This window comes from Canis lupus, chromosome X (genome assembly GCF_048164855.1).
Source record: "Canis lupus baileyi chromosome X, mCanLup2.hap1, whole genome shotgun sequence".
Taxonomy (NCBI): domain Eukaryota; kingdom Metazoa; phylum Chordata; class Mammalia; order Carnivora; family Canidae; genus Canis; species Canis lupus.
The window spans coordinates 97,370,692-97,392,908 of NC_132876.1; the positions used below are offsets into that span (position 1 = coordinate 97,370,692).

Here is a 22,217-nt window from a genome sequence, read left to right on the forward strand (position 1 = left end):
GATATAATTTAAGAAAATATGATCAAGCAACATTATGATTTTTAATCACAGTTCAGACTTTTCAAATTAAATTCATACTTAAAAATTTAAATTTGAAGGAGTATATATCGTCATCATTTCCTCTGCAGTCATTGGACATTAATAAAAATTCTTTTTGTTTTCCATTGAATATATTTTTATCAGTTGCTTGATCTGATACTGATTTTACAACCACATCATGATTTGTCTTATTATATATAATCTGGCCATGGTTACTTTGCCCTAGCACTGGCATTTATGTAATAAATGGTGAAACATTAGAAAATTTGATGCTTTTTAGACCATCAGCGATATCATTCCAATATATACTCCTTGGTTCCATAAATTATTGCAGCTGTAAAATGGTCAGTTACCATGTTCAGAAGGATTGGCATTGCCTTACAAAAAAAGTTATTTATAAATGCATCCATTTAAAGAGGTATATTCATGGAGACGTGACTGTTAACAGTAGGTCACATTTTTGTTCACTTACATTGTATATAGTGATTTTCAAACTTTATCTGCATAATAATCACCTGAGAAGCTGATTAAATTGTATAGTCCTAGATCTCATGCTCAGAGAGTCTCATTCAGTAAACCAGTAATCTGCATGCAGCCTTTAATATACAGTCTGCAGACCATATTTTTAAAAAACACTGAATTAACAAGACAGTGGCATATGTACCAATCCCCACCATTGTGGGTTTTTCCACAGTGCTGCCTGAAATGGGAAGAATAGAAGACCTTCCTATCAATCCTGTATTTAAATATACTCACTTTTTTGGAATGAACCTACTTTCTAAAGAGCGTTGTGCATGTCATCAAAACATTACTGATTTGTTATTCTAGTTGGTAAAAAAAAAAACCTTCAAAACCTTATTTTTAACGGTCTAAAATTATAAGACTACTACCTAGGGCACTTACCTTCCTATTTTTGAACTTTTCAAAACCTATAATAAAACACCACTAGCTCTGGTTCATACAGTTCTTTATAAAATGATGTCCAACATATAGTATAACATGTATCCACTGTATTTACCCATTGGGATGTGATGAGGATAAAATAAAGTCATAGACATGAAAGCACTTTGGGGGAAAAAACACTGGTGCTCTGATATACAGTGCATATTGTTTAGTGAGTCTGGAGGGTTTGTTGTAGTTCAGTATCATTTAAAAATTTATTTTCAAACATTTATGCCCTACTATATAAGGTCAGAAGCAGATAAGTTTACTTATATTAGGCAAGTTGCATTTTAGAACACTAAGCTTCAGCTTTTCTACAGTTTGTGTTTCATGTTTTACTCATTGTTTTTTTCCCCAAAAAAGGGAAATCTCATAGGCCCAATCCAAATCATTGCTGGGGTGAATTGGGACTCTTAGATAAAAATGAAGCTAACCCGACGACAGAGTAATTAAAAGGAAATAGAGTGAACCATGAAATAGTATCATATAACTAAAAAAGCCCTTGGTTTTCTTTCTTGAATGTAAAATTGAACTTGATCAAAATTATATGGGAAGAAATCCAAGAATGTTGAAGGCAAGGTTGTGACTTTGAAGAACAAAGCTCTCTTGTATGCACACTTTCCAGCACGTTTGTGGAGATGGAAGGGTGATTTGTGAGAATCAGTCCCATTAATGATATGAGATCTCAATCTTCTGAAACTCCTTTTAAATGATTGGTTTAAAGAATGAGCAAAATCTGGTAATGATTAAAATCCAGTAGGATATAGGAATTGTGACTGAGATGACAAGGCATCCAATTGTGCTCAAATAAAGAACATTGTATGCTCGAATTTTTGACTGCTATTCAGGTCAAAGCTTTGAGGGATTTTGACCTTATGAAACAGTAGCATGGCAAGAGATCAAAATATGAACAAAAAATCAACCGTGAGGCTGTTCTCTTGCATTTCAAAGTCAGGTTTGGCTTGAATAATATCTGGACACAAGCTGAGGATGCTTAACTTGATGAGAAGGCAGCATAAGAAAATAGAAACACTTTCTGTTTCCAAAGTTAGGAAGAATAATAATCCTTGCTATGTGGATGCTTGAAATGAGAAAAAAGAACAAATCAAATACACTCCGGATTGACTTATTTAAAAACTCAAATGACCCTCTCTGTCCTCTAAATTTTGTATAAATAATACTTGTTGAAATTTACAGTTCTTTTTTTCTAAATGCTTATGACCCTAATGGATGTATTTTTATCTTGATTATAACTAGGAAATATAATAGTCAGAAATTTATTATAGTTAATACTTTAAACTTATACATGATTTTAATGATTTGAGACATTGTTTTCCCCCATTTAACTGAAGTCATATATATTGTGGAGAGGGTATAATATTCATGCACTTTATAATTTATTTATTTATTTATATATTTATGGAAATTTATATTAAACTTAACATTAGGTATTTAAATGTAAGAGTATATCTATCTAGATGAGTCCAAAAGTTCTGTAGTTTTGTCATTGTTTAGCAGAATAATTTTTTTTCTTTGCTAAGAGTAAGGGACATTTTATGGCACATGTAAGTTTATACATCTCATTCCCATTTCCTGAATATTTTGCTGTTTCTCTTGACCATTTTTGCAATGTTCTGAACTATAAGCACAAATAATCTTAAAGCTAAAATTAATGTGCCCAGGATCCTCTTCTTGAACGTTAGAGTACATGTTTATGTTGTATATTTCTGTATCTATAGTCATAGATGCCCAAATAGAGACAGTGATCAGTATGTATGTATATATCTATTCTATGTCATTGATGTCCTGCTAAGAGTTTTTAAACTCTTGCCAGACATGTGTAGTATAAAACATGGTTGAAGGCAATAAGCCAGTATTTTTAGTAATACCAGAAATGCAAATAGATGCAGAGGTATTAAGATGAATATTTCTTTATTTGCCTTTCTTTTCTGAGTTCATTCTCAGTTTTTAGAGATCCCTCTTTTCATTCTCCAGAAAATATTTTACATGCACATTCTGACTGTGCCCATCCTCAAAGCATTGTTTTGTAGATCGCTTGATACCTGAGATGTAGTTACAATTGGCTTGCCTCTCTTCTTTTTTACCAATGACTATTTTTTTTAAATATTTATTTATGTATTTTAGAGATAGAGCTTGTGTGCGAGTGGGGGGAGGAGCAGAGGGAGGGAATGTTTCAAGTAGATTCCCTGCTGAGCATGGAGTCTGATGTGGAGCTTGACTTGAGATCATGATCTGAGCCGAAACCAAGAGTCAGATGCTTAACTGACTGAGCCCACCCAGACACCCCTACCAATAATTTTAATTAAAAATACTCTAAGGGCTTTCCATTGGCAACCCTTTTCATTGGTTCCTGAAAGCCCTTCAAGGCTAGTCAGCCTGATGTCAATTAAAAAATAATAATAATAAATGGTTTTACAAAACCTAGAATTAAAATAAAATTCCTTCACTTATTTTAGGTTTCTATCTTATTCATGGACTATCTAAATTCATGGACTAACCATCTTGAATTTTAGAGCATCTTTTAGTTAATTGCTTAGGTTAAAGGTTTCATTAGAAAATTTCGAAGTTATAGCTCAGATAACTTTGGAAATTAACTGTACCCTTTTCCTACCTCCAACTAAAGTAGATGTTTGAGAATGGGTCTTGTATATCAGCATAATAGTTTTTATGTTGTAAATTCATTATCTGTAACAACCTAAAATGCTGTAGGCACTGAAAATTTAAGAGACAAGAGCTGAGTTAACTATTGGCCATTCTCATTCCTTATTTATAAAGTGGAAAGTTTGAAGAGGATCTCCATAGTGTCCTTCCAGTTCTAAATGCTTGTGATATGTATCTCTTTGCTTGAAATTTTATATAAAACTCTAGAGTAATTGGTAAAGAGATTCCAACTATCTCTGCCATATCAATCTCAGCATCAGCTGGAAGATGATAATGAAAATAAACTTCTCTTCCTGTAAAAAGAAGATTGACTTCTGAAATGAGTACTTTTCACTCACCACAAGTATGTGATTAAAATATCTGAAGATAAAATACTCAACATGTATATATCTATTCTCTACTGACAATAAACAAAATAACACATAAAGAAAAATACAAGTTTTCTCCTCAATGTATACTTGATTATCTTCATCCTAGTTAAAGAATATATTTCATTACTTCATATCACATGGTGTCTAGAGGAAGTTCAGGTGGATCAGAGAAAAATAAATTTCATTGCTTTTTGAATTTTTGCTGATGGAGTTAATTCACAGTTGCTCAAAATCTGTGTTTAATATGAACTCTGAATCCAACATGAGTCTCTTCTTTCTGGCAATTTGTACAAAAGATAATATGAAGTGAGGAACAAAATACATGAAATTGAACAGTTTTACAGAATAAACCTTCTTAATTATAGTATTTTATTTCAAATAGGATAATTCTTTTTTGATATCTTTTGAATATAGACTCAAAATGTGCTCATGGTTCCAGTATTATTATGTTTCAAGAAGTTATATTGTCTGATGATCAATATCAAAACAAGACAGTAATTAATAATTAAAATATAGTTATTGGGCAGCCCGGTGGCTCAGCGGTTTAGTGCAGCCTTCAGCCCAGGGCCTGATCCTGGAGTCCCAGTATTGAGTCCCACATCAGGCTCCCTGCATGGAGCCTGCTTCTCCCTCTGCCTGTGTCTCTGCCTCTCTTTCTGTGTGTGTCTATCATGAATAAATAAATAAAAACTTTAAAAAAATAGTTATCAAGCCACACTTATGAACTTTAGCACTCCTTGTATACCCCGCTTAGCTGTGGGAATTCCTCTGTATTTGGTCATGGGATAGAGTATTTTATAGTCTTTTGATTAATCTCCCAACTTCCTTTGTGAACACTTGATCTTTTACCCTAGGTTTCTCATAAAGTTCAGCATATAAATTCTTTCTGTTGCTTAGAATTATAAATCCTTACACCATCAGATATTTGAGCCTCGTGCTACCATGCCTGTGGAGATGATTTTAAGCCTGGCTACCAATTATCTTAGAAGTTGTATGTGCCTCGAAATTTCACCTTTTGTCTATAAAATGGGAATAATATTAGTATTTACTCTTTAGGCCATGAGGTAATGACAGCTACCACTTAAAAACTCGTATGCATGTACTATTCTAAGTATTTTAAATAATATAAAGAATGCAAAGCACTTAGCATAATGCCTGGGACATGCAAAGAGCTTTGTAATTGGTAGGTATTCTTACATGTATTAATATTTTAATAATAATGAAAGTGATAAGATAAATTCGGTAACTGATTCTTCATAACTTGAATCTCTTAGTTTCTTTTTTTTTTAATTTTTTTATTTATTTATAATAGTCACACAGAGAGAGAGAGAGAGAGAGAGAGGCAGAGACACAGGCAGAGGGAGAAGCAGGCTCCATGCACCGGGAGCCTGACGTGGGATTCGATCCTGGGTCTCCAGGATCGCGCCCTGGGCCAAAGGCAGGCGCCAAACCGCTGCGCCACCCAGGGATCCCTCTTAGTAAGTTTCTTTAAATGTTCAAATAGTAGAATATCTCACATTGCAATAAATAACCCCAAAAAACTTAAAAAGGCAAGAGTATTTAAATAATTAAATGGAAAAATAAAAAAAATGCAGTTAAGAATATAGCCAAAATAAAATAAAAAAAACCCAGCACCAACAAAGTTAATTTAAAATGCAAGAGCAGAGGGTAAAGACAACTAGTTACCCCTGTGAAATCAGAGACAGTGGTTGAAATGTTTCCTTTCATTATATGCCCTTTTATATTCTTTAAACACTCTTGAATGTACATGTATTCCCTTTTCAAGATGTGGGTTTTTCTATATGTTGGCAAATTGAACACCAATAAAAAATAAATTTATAAAAAAACAAAACAAAACAAAATGTGTGTTTTTAAACAAATGGAAGAGAAGGTGGCAAGAAAGAATTTTATTGAGGGTAGTTTGATTTCTCCAGAACTACCGAAATTATACAACCTTATTATAGTAGATGTATACCCTAGGACTGGACAAATGCTCTTCCAGTTTTTCCCACAATGGGAAAATGTAACTTTTGGAAACTAACATAAATCACTTTCTGATTAAGAAGTTTCAGTAGAGAAAAAAATTGTTAGATTTTCAAAGAACATTTAGAAAAGATACTGGTTATTACTAATATGTATCGAGAAAGCACTTTATGTGTTCAGACATTAGATAATTTAATTCTTGAAACTAAGTCTTGGAGAAATAATTTGTAGGGCCCAGTGCAAACTGAAAATACAGAGCTTCTTATTCAAATATTATTAAGGATGTCAAGAGTGTGACAGCAGAGTGTGAAGCCAAGCCTGGAGTTCTTTGAGTGAGGGGGCCTGGGTGGCCACGTAAGTTGCACACTCATGAAGTCGGCCCTATTTGCAACACCCTTGTGACAGATCCTTTATCATTCCCATTTTACCTATGAAAAAATGAAATTAGAGCTCTGAGAGACAAACAAACCTACCCTAAATTCTACCATATCCGAACTATGGACCTGGTGTTTGAGAATTGTGGAGCCTGGCTCAAAGACTTCTACTTTTAATCACTGTAATAAGTCTAAATGAACTCTTTTCCATTTCTACTGGATGATTAACTGATAGGTCAAGGGAATAGTGTTTAAAAACAAATGTTTTTTTTTATTTTCATGAGACTACATGAAAGTCATTTCCAGTATACTGATAAAATGGAAATGGGTGGGGGATGGGTGAATAAGTGGAGGGAGTTAAAAGTATGCTGTGATGAGCACTGAGGGATGTGTAGAATTCTTGAATCAGTCTATTGTACATCTGAAACTAATACAACACTATGTTAATTATACTTGACTACAAAACAATGGGGAAGGCAACTGAATGAGAATTTAGTTAGGTAGACTCAAGGTTTGGTGACTAGAACTTAAACTATGCTATATATTTTTTAAGATTATTTATTTATTTATTCATGAGAGACACAGAGACAGAGTCAGAGACACAGGCAGATGGAGAAGTAGGCTCCCCATAGGGAGCCCAATGCAGAATTTGATCCAGGACCCCAGGATCACGACCCGAGCCAGTGGCAGAGGCTTAACCACTGAGCCACCCAGGTGCCCCACTATGCTATATTCTAATTTTGACCCTGCCCCATTCAAAATTTTAATGGAGGCATTACGTTTTTCATAGTAGATTTTCAGGTGTCCTAATGTTCAGTCATTTTAATGTATTTGGATGACATATTTCTATAGTTCCAAAATACATAGGGATGATATACTTAAACCAACAGTTTGAACAGAAAAATTCTTAAATTTTTCTCTGCCTGCAATTGTAACATTTTGCAGAAAATGTCTTGTTGTAGAAAGTTCGAAAATAGAATATAGAAATACATAGTCCACAGTAGAAATTATCTGTGCTTTGTCTGCCAAAACAAAACCACCAATATTTCTATTTTGTGTTATTTCCTAAGTATTATAATGTAAACATTTTCCAGTGACATTGCAGATATTTGAAACATGTACAATCTCTGTCACATGCACGTACTATAACTTATTTAAGCCAATACCTGCTGACATTAGGTGGTTTCCAACATTTTTCCATTATACCTTATTCTGTGAACAAGGATAAGTGTTATATGCAGCCTGTAGCATCAGATACATTTAAATGTGAGGATACTGGCTGAGGGTAATTTGTTTTTGTAACATTTAAAAAGAAACCACTTCCATTACTCTATGTTCAGTGCCTGTAACCATTTTGCATACTTAAATTTTTCATGCGGCACTCATCTTGTCTCAGGATTGTGTGTATGTTTGTCACCTTTGCTGCTGTACTGTAAGATCTCTAAAAATGAAGACTCCATTTTATTCATTTCTGAATGTTCTGTAGTGATACATATAGAATACAGGTTGGAATTTAATTAAAACATGGTTCAGCTGCTGAGTAACTCATACAATTTTAGATTACTTTAATTAAGTATGATGTCCAAAGTCAGGAAACCTAGGTTTTGGAGCACTAAAATCAGATTAAATCTAACTCTAGCAAATACCTGGTATGTTAAAACTTGGAAATAAGGTTCATCAAAGTTGTGATTATCAATCTTCAGACCTTTAAGACTGTCGGATAGAAACAATACTCAATTTACTCTGTGTTGATTCAGGATTCAAAACAAACTTTAAATGAACCAAGTCATAATTAAGGAAGCTTCTACTAGGTGTAAAAGCTTTGCAGATTGGAAAATTGGCTGCCATATTCTAGAAGGAGTTGTCTGCTTCTGGGAGTAGTAAATCCTACAGTAAGTGGAAGGTTATGCTATATGACCTCCATAATCCCTCCTGTCTATTTCTAATGATTCTAACACATAATTAAGTGTTTACAGTCAATAACTCAGAGTCATCAGGAAATTCAGTACACGACCATTTCGTTTTTTTTTTTTTTTTTAAAGATTTTGTTTATTTACTCATGAGAGACAGAGAGAGAGAGAGAGGCAGAGACACAGGCAGAGGGAGAAGCAGGCTCCATGCAGGGAGCCTGACGTGGGGCTCGATCCCGGGTCTCCAGGATCATGCCCTGGACTGAAGGTAGCGCTAAACCGCTGAGCCACTGGGGCTGCCCCAGTTTTTTTTTTTTTTTAAGATTTTATTTATTTATTAGAGACAGAGAGAGAGAGAGAGGCAGAGACATAAGCAGGGGGAAAAGCAGGCTGTCCACAAGGAGCCCAATGTGGGACTCGATTTGGGACTCTGGGAACGGGCCCTGAGCTGAAGGCAGACGCTCAACTGCTGAGCCACCCAGGCATCCCACGACCATTTGGTTTTTATTCTGATTATATGGAGTAGGTTTTGAAAGTAATTATTAATTTTTTATATATAATAAATTATATCCTATGGTTACAGGGTCAATGAACAACTTTTTTTATTCTTCCATCCCAAAGGAAATGGAGTATTTTCAATTACAGTACAGTAATGATTATAGTGTAGAACAATTAGAGATTTATGTCTTGCTATTTTATTTTATTAAAAATTACTGTTTTTTTTCTTTCTTAGAAGGTTTGATATATTCCTAAATGCTTTTTCATAGTATATGATGCTGCCATTTCTCTTTACTCTCCGTGGGCCGATCTATCCAATTTCATAGGTATCAATGAGGAAATATTATAATATTGCAGAAATTAACTTCACAGCTAAATATCCGGTAGCACAAATGTCTCATTACATTAGATATAACTGTAAACAATATGTTTGCATTTTCAGAATTTCTGCATTCTGGTGCCTGCACATAAAAATTAGAAAATTTTCCCCAGGAATGTATTCTTTCCAAGCCATCATTGTATGCAAAAAAATTTGCTCATGGTTAAAACATATTACTTTGATAAAATTAAATGCTCTTGGAATCAACAACTGTATTTTTTTAAATTAAAGGTAAACTTAATTTCATCATGTAATGATCATTTTGGGTTGAGTACAGTTAGGTTTGAAGTTATATTTTAAGCATTTTTAACGACTGTGTTACTTTTGCCTTCATTTTGGTGTAAATTGTCAGTGGACTATATAATTATTGTTTGAGGTTCAATGATGGATTCTAAATAATGAATCTGTGGAGATCTTAAAGAAGATAAAACCAGTGCTTGACACTTGGAGTTAGTACCTCTTAATGTCCTTAAGAAAAAAAAAAGTCCTATTGAGGCTACCAAACTAGAAGTCTCTAAGGCCTTGACATATGTAAGGGGAGCACTTCTAAAATGTATTTGCCAAAAGCAATTTTTACACAAGACATCGTAACAAAAGATTTCATTACTTTGTGGTCAGTTGCCTCTTTGGAAGCTACAGTAAGAAAATCCCAAGGCTTCTCTGATTTCCTCCCATTGAAGGAAATCAGTCATATGTGAGGCATGGAGGTTATCCCACACCCTTTCCGTATCTCTCAGCAAGTTCAGGAAACTCAGTTGAAGTTACCTTGACCTCAACCTGATCCCTGGCTCAATGCATAGCAAGTACCTATAAGTGGATCTGATGTGGACCTGTTTTGGTCTCTTTGTAAATAGGCCATCCAAATGATTTGGATTACTAGAAGGGTAATGATGATTGACATCTTAACAGGTTACTATTCATTTCTAATAACCAGAGGCCTGTGAGCAGAGAGTTGGTGGTTGAGGAAGGAAAGGAGGGTGTCTCACTATTTTATAGCTAGGCTGGTAATGCCCATTTACTGAGGAGATGGCTTGTCACAATTTGGGGCACATACCACATTATTCCAAAGAGTGATAACCTGTGCTTAAAAGATAACTTAAAAGTGTGAACACAAAGTTAGCATGATTCTAAACCAGGAAGTATCTTTAATGCTAACTTTGGAGACTCAAATACTTTCACATTACTCATTAATTAAATTAATTAACGGCTGGTGTGCTTTTTAGCTTTTGAATAACATTCAGCTCAAATGTATTTCTGGACTAATAGGCAATTTATGTTAACCTTTTATTGTAATTTTAAATGACAATGTGTTTATTAGATTAAAAAGTCACTTATTTTAAAGTTCAAATGATTTTATTGAAAAATATAGGGACTATAATTACTATATATGATAACCAAAGAAGCATTCAACACACTAATGACCATCTGTAGTCGACCAAAGCAATGAAATTGGTGCCGGGATACTTTAGTAAAATTGACATTAATGTAGTAAGCACTTTAAACATCATGTTTAATTAACTGTCAGAGTGACACCCTAAGTTTTGCTTCTTTGCCCTCCACCCCTTTACTTCCCATAGCTTAACCAATAAATTGAAGAGACACTAAGTATACTTCCAATTTTGAGATTACTTTCCTTTGTGATTTAAGTCACCATAACTTAAGTCAGATAAAACAATTTGATCTGGGTTCAGTATGCTGCTATTTTGATCTGAAGGTCAATTTACCAACAAGCAGGAACAGTTTCTCATTATTTCCCTTTGCCACTCCAAGCAGTCTTTACTGAAGTCTTTCAAAAAGTGTGTGACCTCTGTTTCAATACCTCTCGCAGATTTCACAGGCTGTCACCACCACTCAGCCATCACTAACACAGACAACTGTAATGGAAACAGTAACTATGGTGACCACGAGGGAACACATCTTGGTAAAGCATGCCCAAGAGGAACTGCCACCACCACCCCCTCAGAAGAAGAGGCAGATTATCGTGGATTCTGAAATTAGGAAAAGGTGAGACGCTCTTATTCATGGCTTTATCCTTAAGCAAAAAGTCACTGTTAAGCGGGAAAACTCATTTATAGCTGTTTAGATGGCAGTGTTTTTACTTAAACAATATTTCTAGAAGCCTCAGGTGCCTATAATGTCAGTTAAGTTAGAAAATTGTGAAATAAATTTTAAAATTAGCTCAGGGATTCACCATCCCAATGAAAACTGAATGCTCAATGGAAATACTGTTTTCTGGATTAAAAGAAACCACACTTGATGAACTGCCATGGACTTATTTTATCCCAAAAGTTTCTTTTCTTTTCTTTTTTTTTTCTTATAAAGAGCCTACTTGTTCAGTGCCTACTTTTGTGTTAAATGTCTTTTTTCCCCAGTAATGGAAAGTACATTTTCATGAAGAAGTACACCTATAATAGACGAGATCCATTCTGCTAGTTTACGAGAACATAATGTCTCAATCTGCACATCCTAAATCAGGAGTAATTACAGAATAGATTTCCTGTTCTTTGATATTTTTAAAGTCTTATCTTGAAGGTGTTAGAATTTTTAACTCCTCTTTTTGTGGATATTTTCAACTAGACATTATAGATAAGTCAGGTATTATGTACATCAGTGGCTATACTAAAATGATGAGAATAAAATTTCATAAATGCAACACTAGCATGAAAGTCATGAAAAGGTACAATTTCTTTTTCATTCCAATCATTAGCATTATAAGATTAAGCAAGATCATTAAAATCTGCCTTATGTTTCTAAGCAGCATATGTTCAGGAATGCATGGAGCACTTGACATTAGAATTTATGTATACAAGGGTATAGAAGTATGAGAAGAAGAACACATACTTAAAAATAACATGTCAGATGTTCTAGGCGAAGGAAAAAAAAACACCTAGAGAAGTTACTCAAGTATATTATTTGAGACTTTCAGTACTTCTCTTTTAATCCGTGATTTACAACCTGCTTTCATAATTCTGCAGTGAACTGCTAGGCTTTTCTCCCTGGTTGTATCTACATGGCTGAATGAATTCTCTCATCCGGTGGTTAGCAAACTAGAATCAGCAGACTAAATCCACCCTGGTGCCAGTTTTTGTATGGCTCATGAGCTAAGAATCATTTTTACACTTTTAAATGGTTGGAAATAAAAGAAGATAAATACTTTGTGACATGTGAAAATTATATGAAATTCAGATGACAGTGTCCATAAAGGTTTTATCGAAGCATAGCCACAGCCATTTATTTATATATCATCTGTGGTTGCTTTCACATTAGAAAGGCAGGGTTGGGTAGTTGTCATAGAGACTGCATGACCCACAAAGCCTAAAATATTTACTATTTGGCTCTTCATTGAAGAAGTTTGCTGACCCCTGTTCTAGTCAAATGGTTCTCTCAATCTTTAGGTATTGGCATTCTATTTGGGGCAACAATGTTCAAGGACTCTACTCATGATAGTAGTTGAAATTTTAACATTGATGGAGGAAAAACATAATGGCAAAAATAAATCCATAAAGCTCCTAACGAACCTGCTTTTTATTAACCCAATAGCATGGGTGTTAATTTCACATCATGTTAAATATGTGTCTGCAGACAGTGCTTGGGGGGACATGGATTTATGGATCCTTTGCAACAACCCAACAGCTTTCCACCTATTTCCCAAGGAGAACAGTATGGAAACCTAGTTGTCTTACCCTCCTGATATGTTCAAGATTCTCCTAATACAGATATTAGCAGAGCAGGTTGATTCATGTCAGTCTCTCTCTTGGCTCCTGCCAAGCATATTCTTGGCTTGTGTCTGGAGAGTGTATTTGCTTAAGAAAAATGTGTTCTGATTAGTTTTTGTTTTCAGGAAAGTATGGTAGTGGTGAAATATTTTGTCTCCTAAATTCTGTTTGCAGCATATGCTGTCAGCAATTTTTGTAAGTGCCTGAAATGAGATGACCAATTGAGAACATAAAGGATATATTACTTAAATATAAACTAACACTTATTGATGGTTTTATGATATGCTCAGCACTAGATTAAATGCTTTATCTGCATAGCATGTTTATTCTTCTAGATTACCCTACAAGATAAGTATGGTTATTATTACTATTATGCATAGCTATGGGGTGCCTGAGCCAAGATTTCAACTGAGGTAGCCTACTCCAGAACCTAGACTGGGTACTAAACTGTTTCTTCAGTAGATATATGACTAAGGTGATCTTCTATTGTGGTTTCCTGGAATCCATTCTATCTTATACCTTTCATGACATCATAATTATATATAATAGCAATTTTCACTCTCAAGTATGTCCAGATTTGGACAGTATAACTTGTATACTTGATATAAGACTCTAGATTGATAAATTTGTACTGAACAAAACACAAGGTGAACAGCAAAGACAAATTCAGTGAATGATCATTGTCTGCAGGCTGGAATTTCGTTAAAATATTGTAATTGTTCAAGAGGCATCATAAAAACTTGAGTGAAAGCCTCATGGAAGCAGGTGTTCCATGTGAGAACTACTAGCATTTGACTGTGAAGACTGTAGTCATGACAATCTATTAAATGCTTATCTCTTAAAAATGATCTCTTTTTTCAGCTTTTCTGACACACTACTGGTTCTGTCCCTACAACGGATTCATTTTCTTACTAAAAGATCTGGGATCTTTTGCCTAATTACTGTGGTAGTATCTCATAAATTCATGGTCTTTGCCTTTTTCAATTTCTTTATTTGAAAAGCTTCCTTACATTGATTCAGGTCTGGCTCTAAGTGAATGACTCCTAGATCATACTTATAGTTCCATATCTGACTCTCTCTCTCTCTCTCAAATTTCATGTTTGTATCTTTAAAACTATGTACTTCTACTTGTGCATCTAGTCAGTGCTTCAATTTTTTAAATCAAATGCGAACAGCTGTTGCCTCTGTTTAACCTAGTTACTCATACATTGTACAGATATTTAACTTAGTATAACTTGTTGCCTGTGTGTCCAAAGGAATGGCAAATATTGGAGAAAATGTGGACGTTAGAATCAGAAATACTCAAGTTTGAAACCTGCCTGTTTTAGCTACTAGCTTATGATCTCAGGCAAATTACCCAATACCTATGCCTCAAATTCACTATCCTCATTTTATAAAATACTAACTCTGAGGATTAAGTAGGAAGCATTTAACATAGTGTATGTAAGGTGATAAGAATTCAGTAAATACAATAGCTGCTTTCATGTCGTTTGGTTATGATGGACATGGACATTCATAGTAGATGTAGTGGAAGTGATAGATGTGGTAGAGATGGTGGTGGAGGCAGTGATAGTCTAGGTGGTGATGATGGTGGAGGTTGTAATGGTGGGGGAATGGAAATGGTGATTATATGCTATAGGTGAAAAAAGATTCCATAATAATAACATCATCTCAAAGGTGAAGAATATAACAACAAATTACCTTCTCCACTTCCTCTTCAAAATGGAATTTACCACCTAATTTCTCTGTTAGTCTCTGCTCTTTTACCTTGCCCTTATTTATTATTATTGCATTATATTATTGGGCACAAACCATTTCAGTCATTTACCTCCCAGTCATTTTAACTGGTAACTCCATAACCTAAGCCATATACCTCCATGTGGTGAGACTTGGCCCCTTTCTGATTAATCCACTTCAAATTAATGTATATAAATGTGGCTTTTTAAGAAAAAGATGTTCTTTAGTTACTTAGAGAAAGCGCGAACCCAGAGGGAGAGGCAGAGGGGGAGAAGCCGATTCCCAATGAGTAGGGAGCCCCATATGGGGCTCGATCCTAGGACCTGAGGTCATGACATGTGCCAAAGGCAGACACGTAACCAACTGAGCTACCTAGATACCCATAAAATGTGGCTTTTATGCTGACCTTACAGACTTGAGGTCCTCATAACTCCAATTGCTCCCTGAATAAAGCACAAATCACTTATTATGATATTCAATATTATTGTCCCTGCAATTTTATTTCTACCTTCCCCAGAATCTTTCCACTTCAGCCAGTAAATTACATTACATAATTTTTTTAAAATTAAGATTTATTTATTTTAGAGAGAGAGAAAACACTGATGCATGTGAACATGGGGCGAGGGGCAGAGAGAAAGGGAGAGAAAGAATCCCTGAGCAGACTTCCCACTGAGTATGGAGGCTGACTTGAGACTTCATCCGAAGACCCTGAGATCATGACCTGAGCTGAAATCATGAGCCGGCCGCTCAACCGATTGAGCCACCTATGCGCCTTTATATTACATTCTTTTGCTATATGCCTTAAAGTCACCCACACAAATTTTTCTCATCACTAATTACAACAAATAAGTCCTGTTATTTTCCTTCTTTATATTTTACTTAGATTTCATATATAGTACCATGCATATGATAATCAATGAATATTTATTGAAAGAGTGAATAATATAGTTCAATTAATTGAGATAACTAAAATTTTATATTCCAATATTTGCACTTAAGAATTTTGCCTAGTTCTTCATGGAATTGTTCTTAATAAGAAGCAAATGAACATTTTAATAATCTTTAGTAATTCTATCTTTGCCCATTAGGATACCATTTTTTACTCAAAACTATTAAGGGATTTAAAATTCGGCTATGTACCACACTACTTTTTTTAAATATCTAAGATGTGTTTAATTGATTCCTTAATAATTATACAGTTTCTACTTTTGTTGTGTTTACTGCATAAATTGTCTTCTTTACACTAAGATATACAAAAGCGTTAATGATCTTGGGTCACAGGGTAATTATTTTTAACAGTAATTTATCCCTGCAGTTCTGCGATATTATTTTACATATAGGTAATTATCAGAGTATGGAACTTAGACTATGTTAAAACTAGATCTATTATCTAGTTAATTGGAATTTATTGAGGAGATTAGTTCCTAATCATGTAGCAGTTATTTTAAGAGACTTTCACAACAGCTTTCATTTACATTTTTGTATCAACCAGGTGAAACCAATGGCAAATTGAATCTTTTTTTAAGTAAATGCCATCTCAATAAAGATAATTTCCCCAAGTATAGTGTTAATAAATGAGTATCTTTGACCTGAAGGGAAGTATAGAGACATTTAGAAATACCTAAATTCACTTAGTTTCTTTGTCTTCTCCTGGCTAAGTTAGGCGGAGTGTGAAGTTTGCTTTCTCTGTTTCTTGCATGCTTACCAAATAGCAGAATACATTCATTGCCTGGGCAATTGCATATCTGCATTATTATTTTATTTTTTACTTTTTAGCTTAATCGTTTTTGTGATTTCTTTCTTTTTATGTCTGTGGACTGATATTAATTTTTGTCACATAGTTGGGAGGAAGTTAGATAAGTGTTAGACTCTTCCTAATAAACAAAAGACTCTTTCTACAGTTTTATAAGATCATTGCCTAAAATATTTCTGTGTTATTTATTTTCACTTTGATTCCCAAATTATAATCAGGAAGTAGTAAACTAAAACATTTTATTTCGTTTCAAGAATCTATTTATTTATTTATTTTTAAAGATTTTATTTATTTATTCATGACAGACACAGAGAGATAGAGAGAGAGGCAGAGACACAGGCAGAGGGAGAAGCAGGCTCCATGCAGGGAGCCCGACGTGGGACTCCATCCCAGGACTCCAGGACCAGGCCCTAGGCTGAAGGCGGCGCTAAACCGCTGAGCCACCGGGGCTGCCCTCAAGAATCTACTTAGATGATTAATATGCCTAAGCTAACTTTAAAAATTTTTTCTATATGATAAGTTGATCCTAAAGTACTAAGGGTATTGGTCTCAGCAATAACATTTTTGCCCCTTGGCACAGCCCAGAAAAATGAAACTTTGCATCTTTTATCTAAGGAGATGAGACTGTAGACTTGTCTACAGTTACAGGTTAATTGAAATCTGGAAAGGTTAAATAACATGCTTTCAGTTGCAGAATAAGGACAAGTGCTGAGTTTCCTAATTTCTATTCCAGTGTTATAGTTGCAATGGCCTGCTTCTTTTTTATGTATTAGAGTCAAATGACCTTGGTCATAAACTCAAATTTCAGTTCAGAAACTGTTTTTGGTGAAGAATAGAAATCTTACAGGTTGCCTTCAGATATTCCAAAAGATAACCACCTATTTTAGATTCTTAAAATTATTTTGCCATATAAGTCATTAAATATGTTTTGGAGAATGTAGGGATGTGAATTGTAAAGGCATACAAAATGACCAGAGAACACTTAAAACAGTGACATTCTTAGTGCTATGCATTAAACAGTAACATCACCTAGGAACATATTAGAAATGTAGATTGGGGGGGCACCCCAACCTTGCTGAATCAGAAACTCTCCAGGTAGGCTTAGGAATCTTTTACAAGCTGTCAGGTCATTCTGCTAAGCCATAAAGTTTGAGGATCCTTGCACAAAAGCAGTGGTTCTCATATTATATTAGCATCTATCAGAATCATCTGGAGGGCTTATGAAATGAGAACTTATTTGCTTCTACCGGAGTTGGTTTTAGTAGGTCTAGAGTGGTGCCTAACAGTCTTAATTCCCAACAGGTTCCCAGGTCATGCTGATACTTCTGGTTTAGGGCCCACATTTTGTAGATCAGTGCACTAGAGCATCATCTCAGCTATAACCTGACTCTTGCTTCTTTTTTCCCAAAGCAACCTCAGTGATAGAGGCCATCAACTCCCAGTTGGGTCATGTTCCCATTCTATCCTGTGACACCTCTATTGCTTTATATTGAAATGATCTATTCATATGTCTCTTTTACCCACTCGACTCAAAACTGCCCCAGACCAGGGTCCCTATCTTACTCCTTAGCTGGTATGGGCTCTTCTATGGGGTAGATGCCTGATACATGTTATGAACTGAAACATACTATAATGGAAACTGGTCCTATGAGATAGTACACATAGTTCTGACTGTCTAGCTGCAGCAGCAGCATGAAAATGTGCTCTTAGAGAATGCAAGTCATAGAGTGATGCCAACAGGGAGAAAGACAGGGCCATATTCTGAGAGCTGTGACATGCAGTTTTACTTGTCCCCTGAGTGAAGAAGATGGTAGTCATGTCTATTATTTATTCATCTGAAAGAAGAACCATAGCTGAGTGCCAAGAAAGGATGATTTTAATCAGAAGATCTGAACTACCTTGAACTACTTCTAATACAGCCCCAAAGCTGGAGTAGTCTACATGGAGCCCTGAAACTGCTCTCAGCAGGGTCACCAGAGAGATTCCTTAATTGCTGGCTCCAAAGGTCACTCTTCAGTTCTTGTCCTTTTTGACCTTTGTGCTGTGCTTGACAGTGATGATGATTAGTCCCCTCTTGAAATTTTTCCTTTCCCTTGGTTTCTAGGATTTTTCCCTCCTGTGTTTTTTTCTCCTCCTCGCTTTCTGACTATGGCTTCTCAGTCTCCTGCTCTTATCTCTTTAATAGTCTCCACAAGATTCACCTTTTGGTATCATTTTCTTCTCATAATGCATTCTTTCCCCAGGCAGTATCATGTATAGGCTTGTCTCCATCGGCCATCTATATCTGATGATGTCCAAATGAAAATCTCTAGTTTGCCCTCCCTCCTGATGTTCACAGCTGTGTGATCCAAGTGTTTATTGGGCATTTGCACCTGGACTTCTTGCAGAAGTTTCAGATGTAGTTCCGCAGTTAGACTGCACAACTTTAGAGAACACTATTCATGTCATAGTTTCTAAGAGCAGCACCCTTCTGGAATTGTGAACAGCTGGCGCAGCCATTCACAGTGGTCCTGATATCTGCCACCACAGGAAATTCCTCCTCATATGCCTAAATTCTCTTCACTTTGCCCCTTCCTTTATATCCAGGCTGTCTTCATCCGACTTTAGTTTCTCATAATTTTCTGCATGAAATTCTTAACTCGATTCCTCTGCTTTCTCTCTTCTTATTCATACACATCACAGCCTTCTGGGACTATCTTAAAATGCAGTTTTAATTAGATCATTCCTTGGCCCATAATTCTTGAGATGCACAGCACAAAAACTCCTTTCTGATCTTGTGCTGCCTAACTCTCTGGCTTCACTCCCTTTGCCTTGCCCATTTCTTTGTATGCCAGTGCTCCTCAAAATAGTCTATAAACTGTGCATCACCAGGGCACCATGAGATAAGGAGCTTGGGCTAGAATATAAATCAGGGCACTGCTTCCTTTGTCCAGAAAGTTTTGCAATTAAAAAGAAATCAGATGACATAGTACGCATAGTGACTTAGTGGATTTATACTCTGGTGACTTTTCTTGTCACAGACTACCAACAAATAGTTCACAGATGGGCCCCAAACTGCATTTTGAGTGACACTGCCCTCTGCTCAGCCTTAATTAACCACTCTCTGATTTCCGAAGCTCTAGTATTCCTTCAAGCTTCTGTTTCTTTGCACCTACCATTCTCTCTACCTAAGATTATCTTTTCATGCTTTTCCCTTTGCCCACTCTCACATTCCTTGCCCCCCAGCTAACTACCTTGTTGCTCTGGCAACCCAACCTCCCAGGCATTTCTCAGCCTTGCTAGCACTTGCATTAAAAAACTTGCAGCATTTCACTGTAATGATTTTGGTTTTGCATATTTTTATGTCCACTGAGCTCCTTGAGGCCAGGAGTCCTTTATTTTCAACTCTAGACCTACAGGGTATGACCTAGAGGTCAGCATGTCACAGGTATTCACTAAATATTCATGGGATATTGAATGGGTATTTTGTCAGAGTCTTATCAGGAAAACAGAAATATTCTCAACATTTCAAAGAGCAGAGACCTAATACAGGGAATTGGTCAAGAAGGTGGTAGAAGCCTGGGAAGCACCCAGGATAGTGAGGCAACTCCAAACACTAGCAACATCAGGAAGCTCTAATATCTCTAGAGCTCCAGGAATAATGCAAAGAGGGGTTGTTCCCAGAGACCCAAAGCTGGAGCCTTCCACCAGTTAGGGCTGTGGGGCAGAAGTTTGGACCAATGGAGGGAGGGGCCATCTAGAGGAAGCTAAAGCCACAGTGGAGACCTGGCTGCTTTAGAAATGCTTCCAAAAGTAGAGTACAAAGGAAAACTTCCTTGACATCCTCCCAAATTCCTTCCCTCCTCAAATATTCTGCCAGTACCTTCAACTGGAGAAATCTAACTAGAAGCCAGAGGACAAGCAATTGTGGGAAATGGATGTCCCTCAGATTCAGACAGGACAAGAGATGTGTGGTGAGTAGCTCTGAGAGCAGATGGGCCTGTGACTGCCCAGGTTGGTTCTGGCCTTGGATCTTGCACTCACAAGCTATATGACTAAAGAAAGTCACTGAACCTCATTCAGTATCTATTTCTTCATCTCTGAAGTGGAATTTATATGACTTTCTCTGTTTGCCCTCACATGGTAGAAATTTTATGATGCGTGCCTCTCTTGTTGATTATTTGGGTAAAAATGTACTTCCTTTTCCCAGGAGAAGGCTGAATTTCCAATTACTAATTTAGAACAGTTATCTTCCCATTATTACATTTGTGTTACAGTGGAAAATATTCTTGTTCCAACATCTTCTGAGAATATTCTTATTCTTATGACTTCCCTGGTCAGGAGCTTCTAACTCTATATATCAGTATACATTATGCCACCACACACAGATAAAATTACAACCAGCTCTTATGGACTGAACTGTGTCCCTCCACATTTCATGTAGTGAAGCCCTGGCTTCAATTTGATGGCATTTGGAAATGAAGTGTTTGGGAGATAATCAAGTTTAGATGAGATGATGAGGGTGGGGCCCTCATAATGAGATTAGTACCCTTCTAAGAAGGGGCACTGGAGAGCTTGCTCTCTTTCTTCCTGCTATGTGATGACAGCATGTCAAGATGACTATCTATAAGCCAGGAAGAAAGAGATCTCTCACCAGAAAGTGACCATGCTAGGACTTTGATCTTGAACTTCTAGCTTCCAGAGCTCTGAGAAAAGAAATTTCTGTTGTTTCAGTCACTCAGTGTGTTATCTCGTTACATTGGCCTGAGCTAACTAAGATCCTGGCTTTGGGTAGAGCAGTGAGTTCTCCTTTGTGTTTTAACTAAAGTTCATAGAGATGCTCACTAAAAGAAATAGTTGGGTTGAAACAACTCATGATGCCAGGGAAGTGGCAGTGGGGCAGTAAGTACACGCCAGATTTAAATGGCTTTCTGCATTGCACTAGATAGTTTCTGAACCTTGACTGGAAGTTATTTAAACTTTAAAGACCCACAACATAAAAGCATGTTGAAGTCCTTTAAACTCCGCGAGCTTTCACACTGAGAGTATTTAAAGTTTAAATTGCCTCCCACAGGGTCCGAGGCACCATCCAATGTGTGGAGGGGTTCTTTGAACACTCCTGTAGACAGTATGAGTCCACTGTGTTTCAAGAATATAGTGACAGCAAAGTTAGTTTTCTTGCTAATTTCCATATTCCTTCAACTAATATCTAATCAATTGCTATGATTTATCAGTCACTCCAATTGCTGTATCTGTGAACTATACTTAATCCTTCCCTCAAGAAGTTTGCACTGTAGTATAAGCTATGTCATGAAGAAAAACCAATATAATATTAGAAAAGTTGTAAGGAAGAAAAGTTTGCTTCCTGCTTGGAGTTGAACATGAAAAGCTCAGGGAAATTAGCATCTGTGTAGACATTTAAAGGATAGGGGCATGTAGACTCAAGGTAAAGGGAAAGGATGATTCAAATACAGGCTGTCCTATAAGCTTGTATACAATTGGCACTTACACATGGTTGTGTTTCTGTTTGCCTAAAGCAGAAGTAGGAGGTATTGGAAAAAGGGAAGTAAGGAACGAGGTTGAAAAGGTAGGTTGAATTCACTATAAAAAAGGAACTCATTGCCAGACTAAGGAATATAGACTTTAATCTGGTCATGGTGAACCAACGTATATTTTTGAAAGAGAGCAAAGCAATATAGCTACTATGAACCACACTATTTTGACCCTCCCTGAGTGTTGGGAGAGATAGACCACCTCAACTTTACTCTATAGAGCAGGGAGAGCTTGCCTTCTATAAAGAGCCAGAAACTATTTTAGACATTGAGTATAATGTAGTTTCTTTTGCACGTACTCT

General features: G+C 36.1%; 1 protein-coding gene across 14 annotated transcripts in view; it reads left to right on the forward strand.

The window, feature by feature from the left end:
* Positions 1-22,217, forward strand: part of DMD (dystrophin) — a 2,167,959-nt gene that overhangs the window by 763,976 nt on the left and 1,381,766 nt on the right. For all 14 annotated transcript variants that reach the window (XM_072818058.1, XM_072818060.1, XM_072818056.1 and 11 more), the window contains one exon: positions 11,007-11,182. In XM_072818058.1, the coding sequence (XP_072674159.1) occupies positions 11,007-11,182 (176 nt within the window). The remainder of the gene's footprint in view (positions 1-11,006; positions 11,183-22,217) is intronic.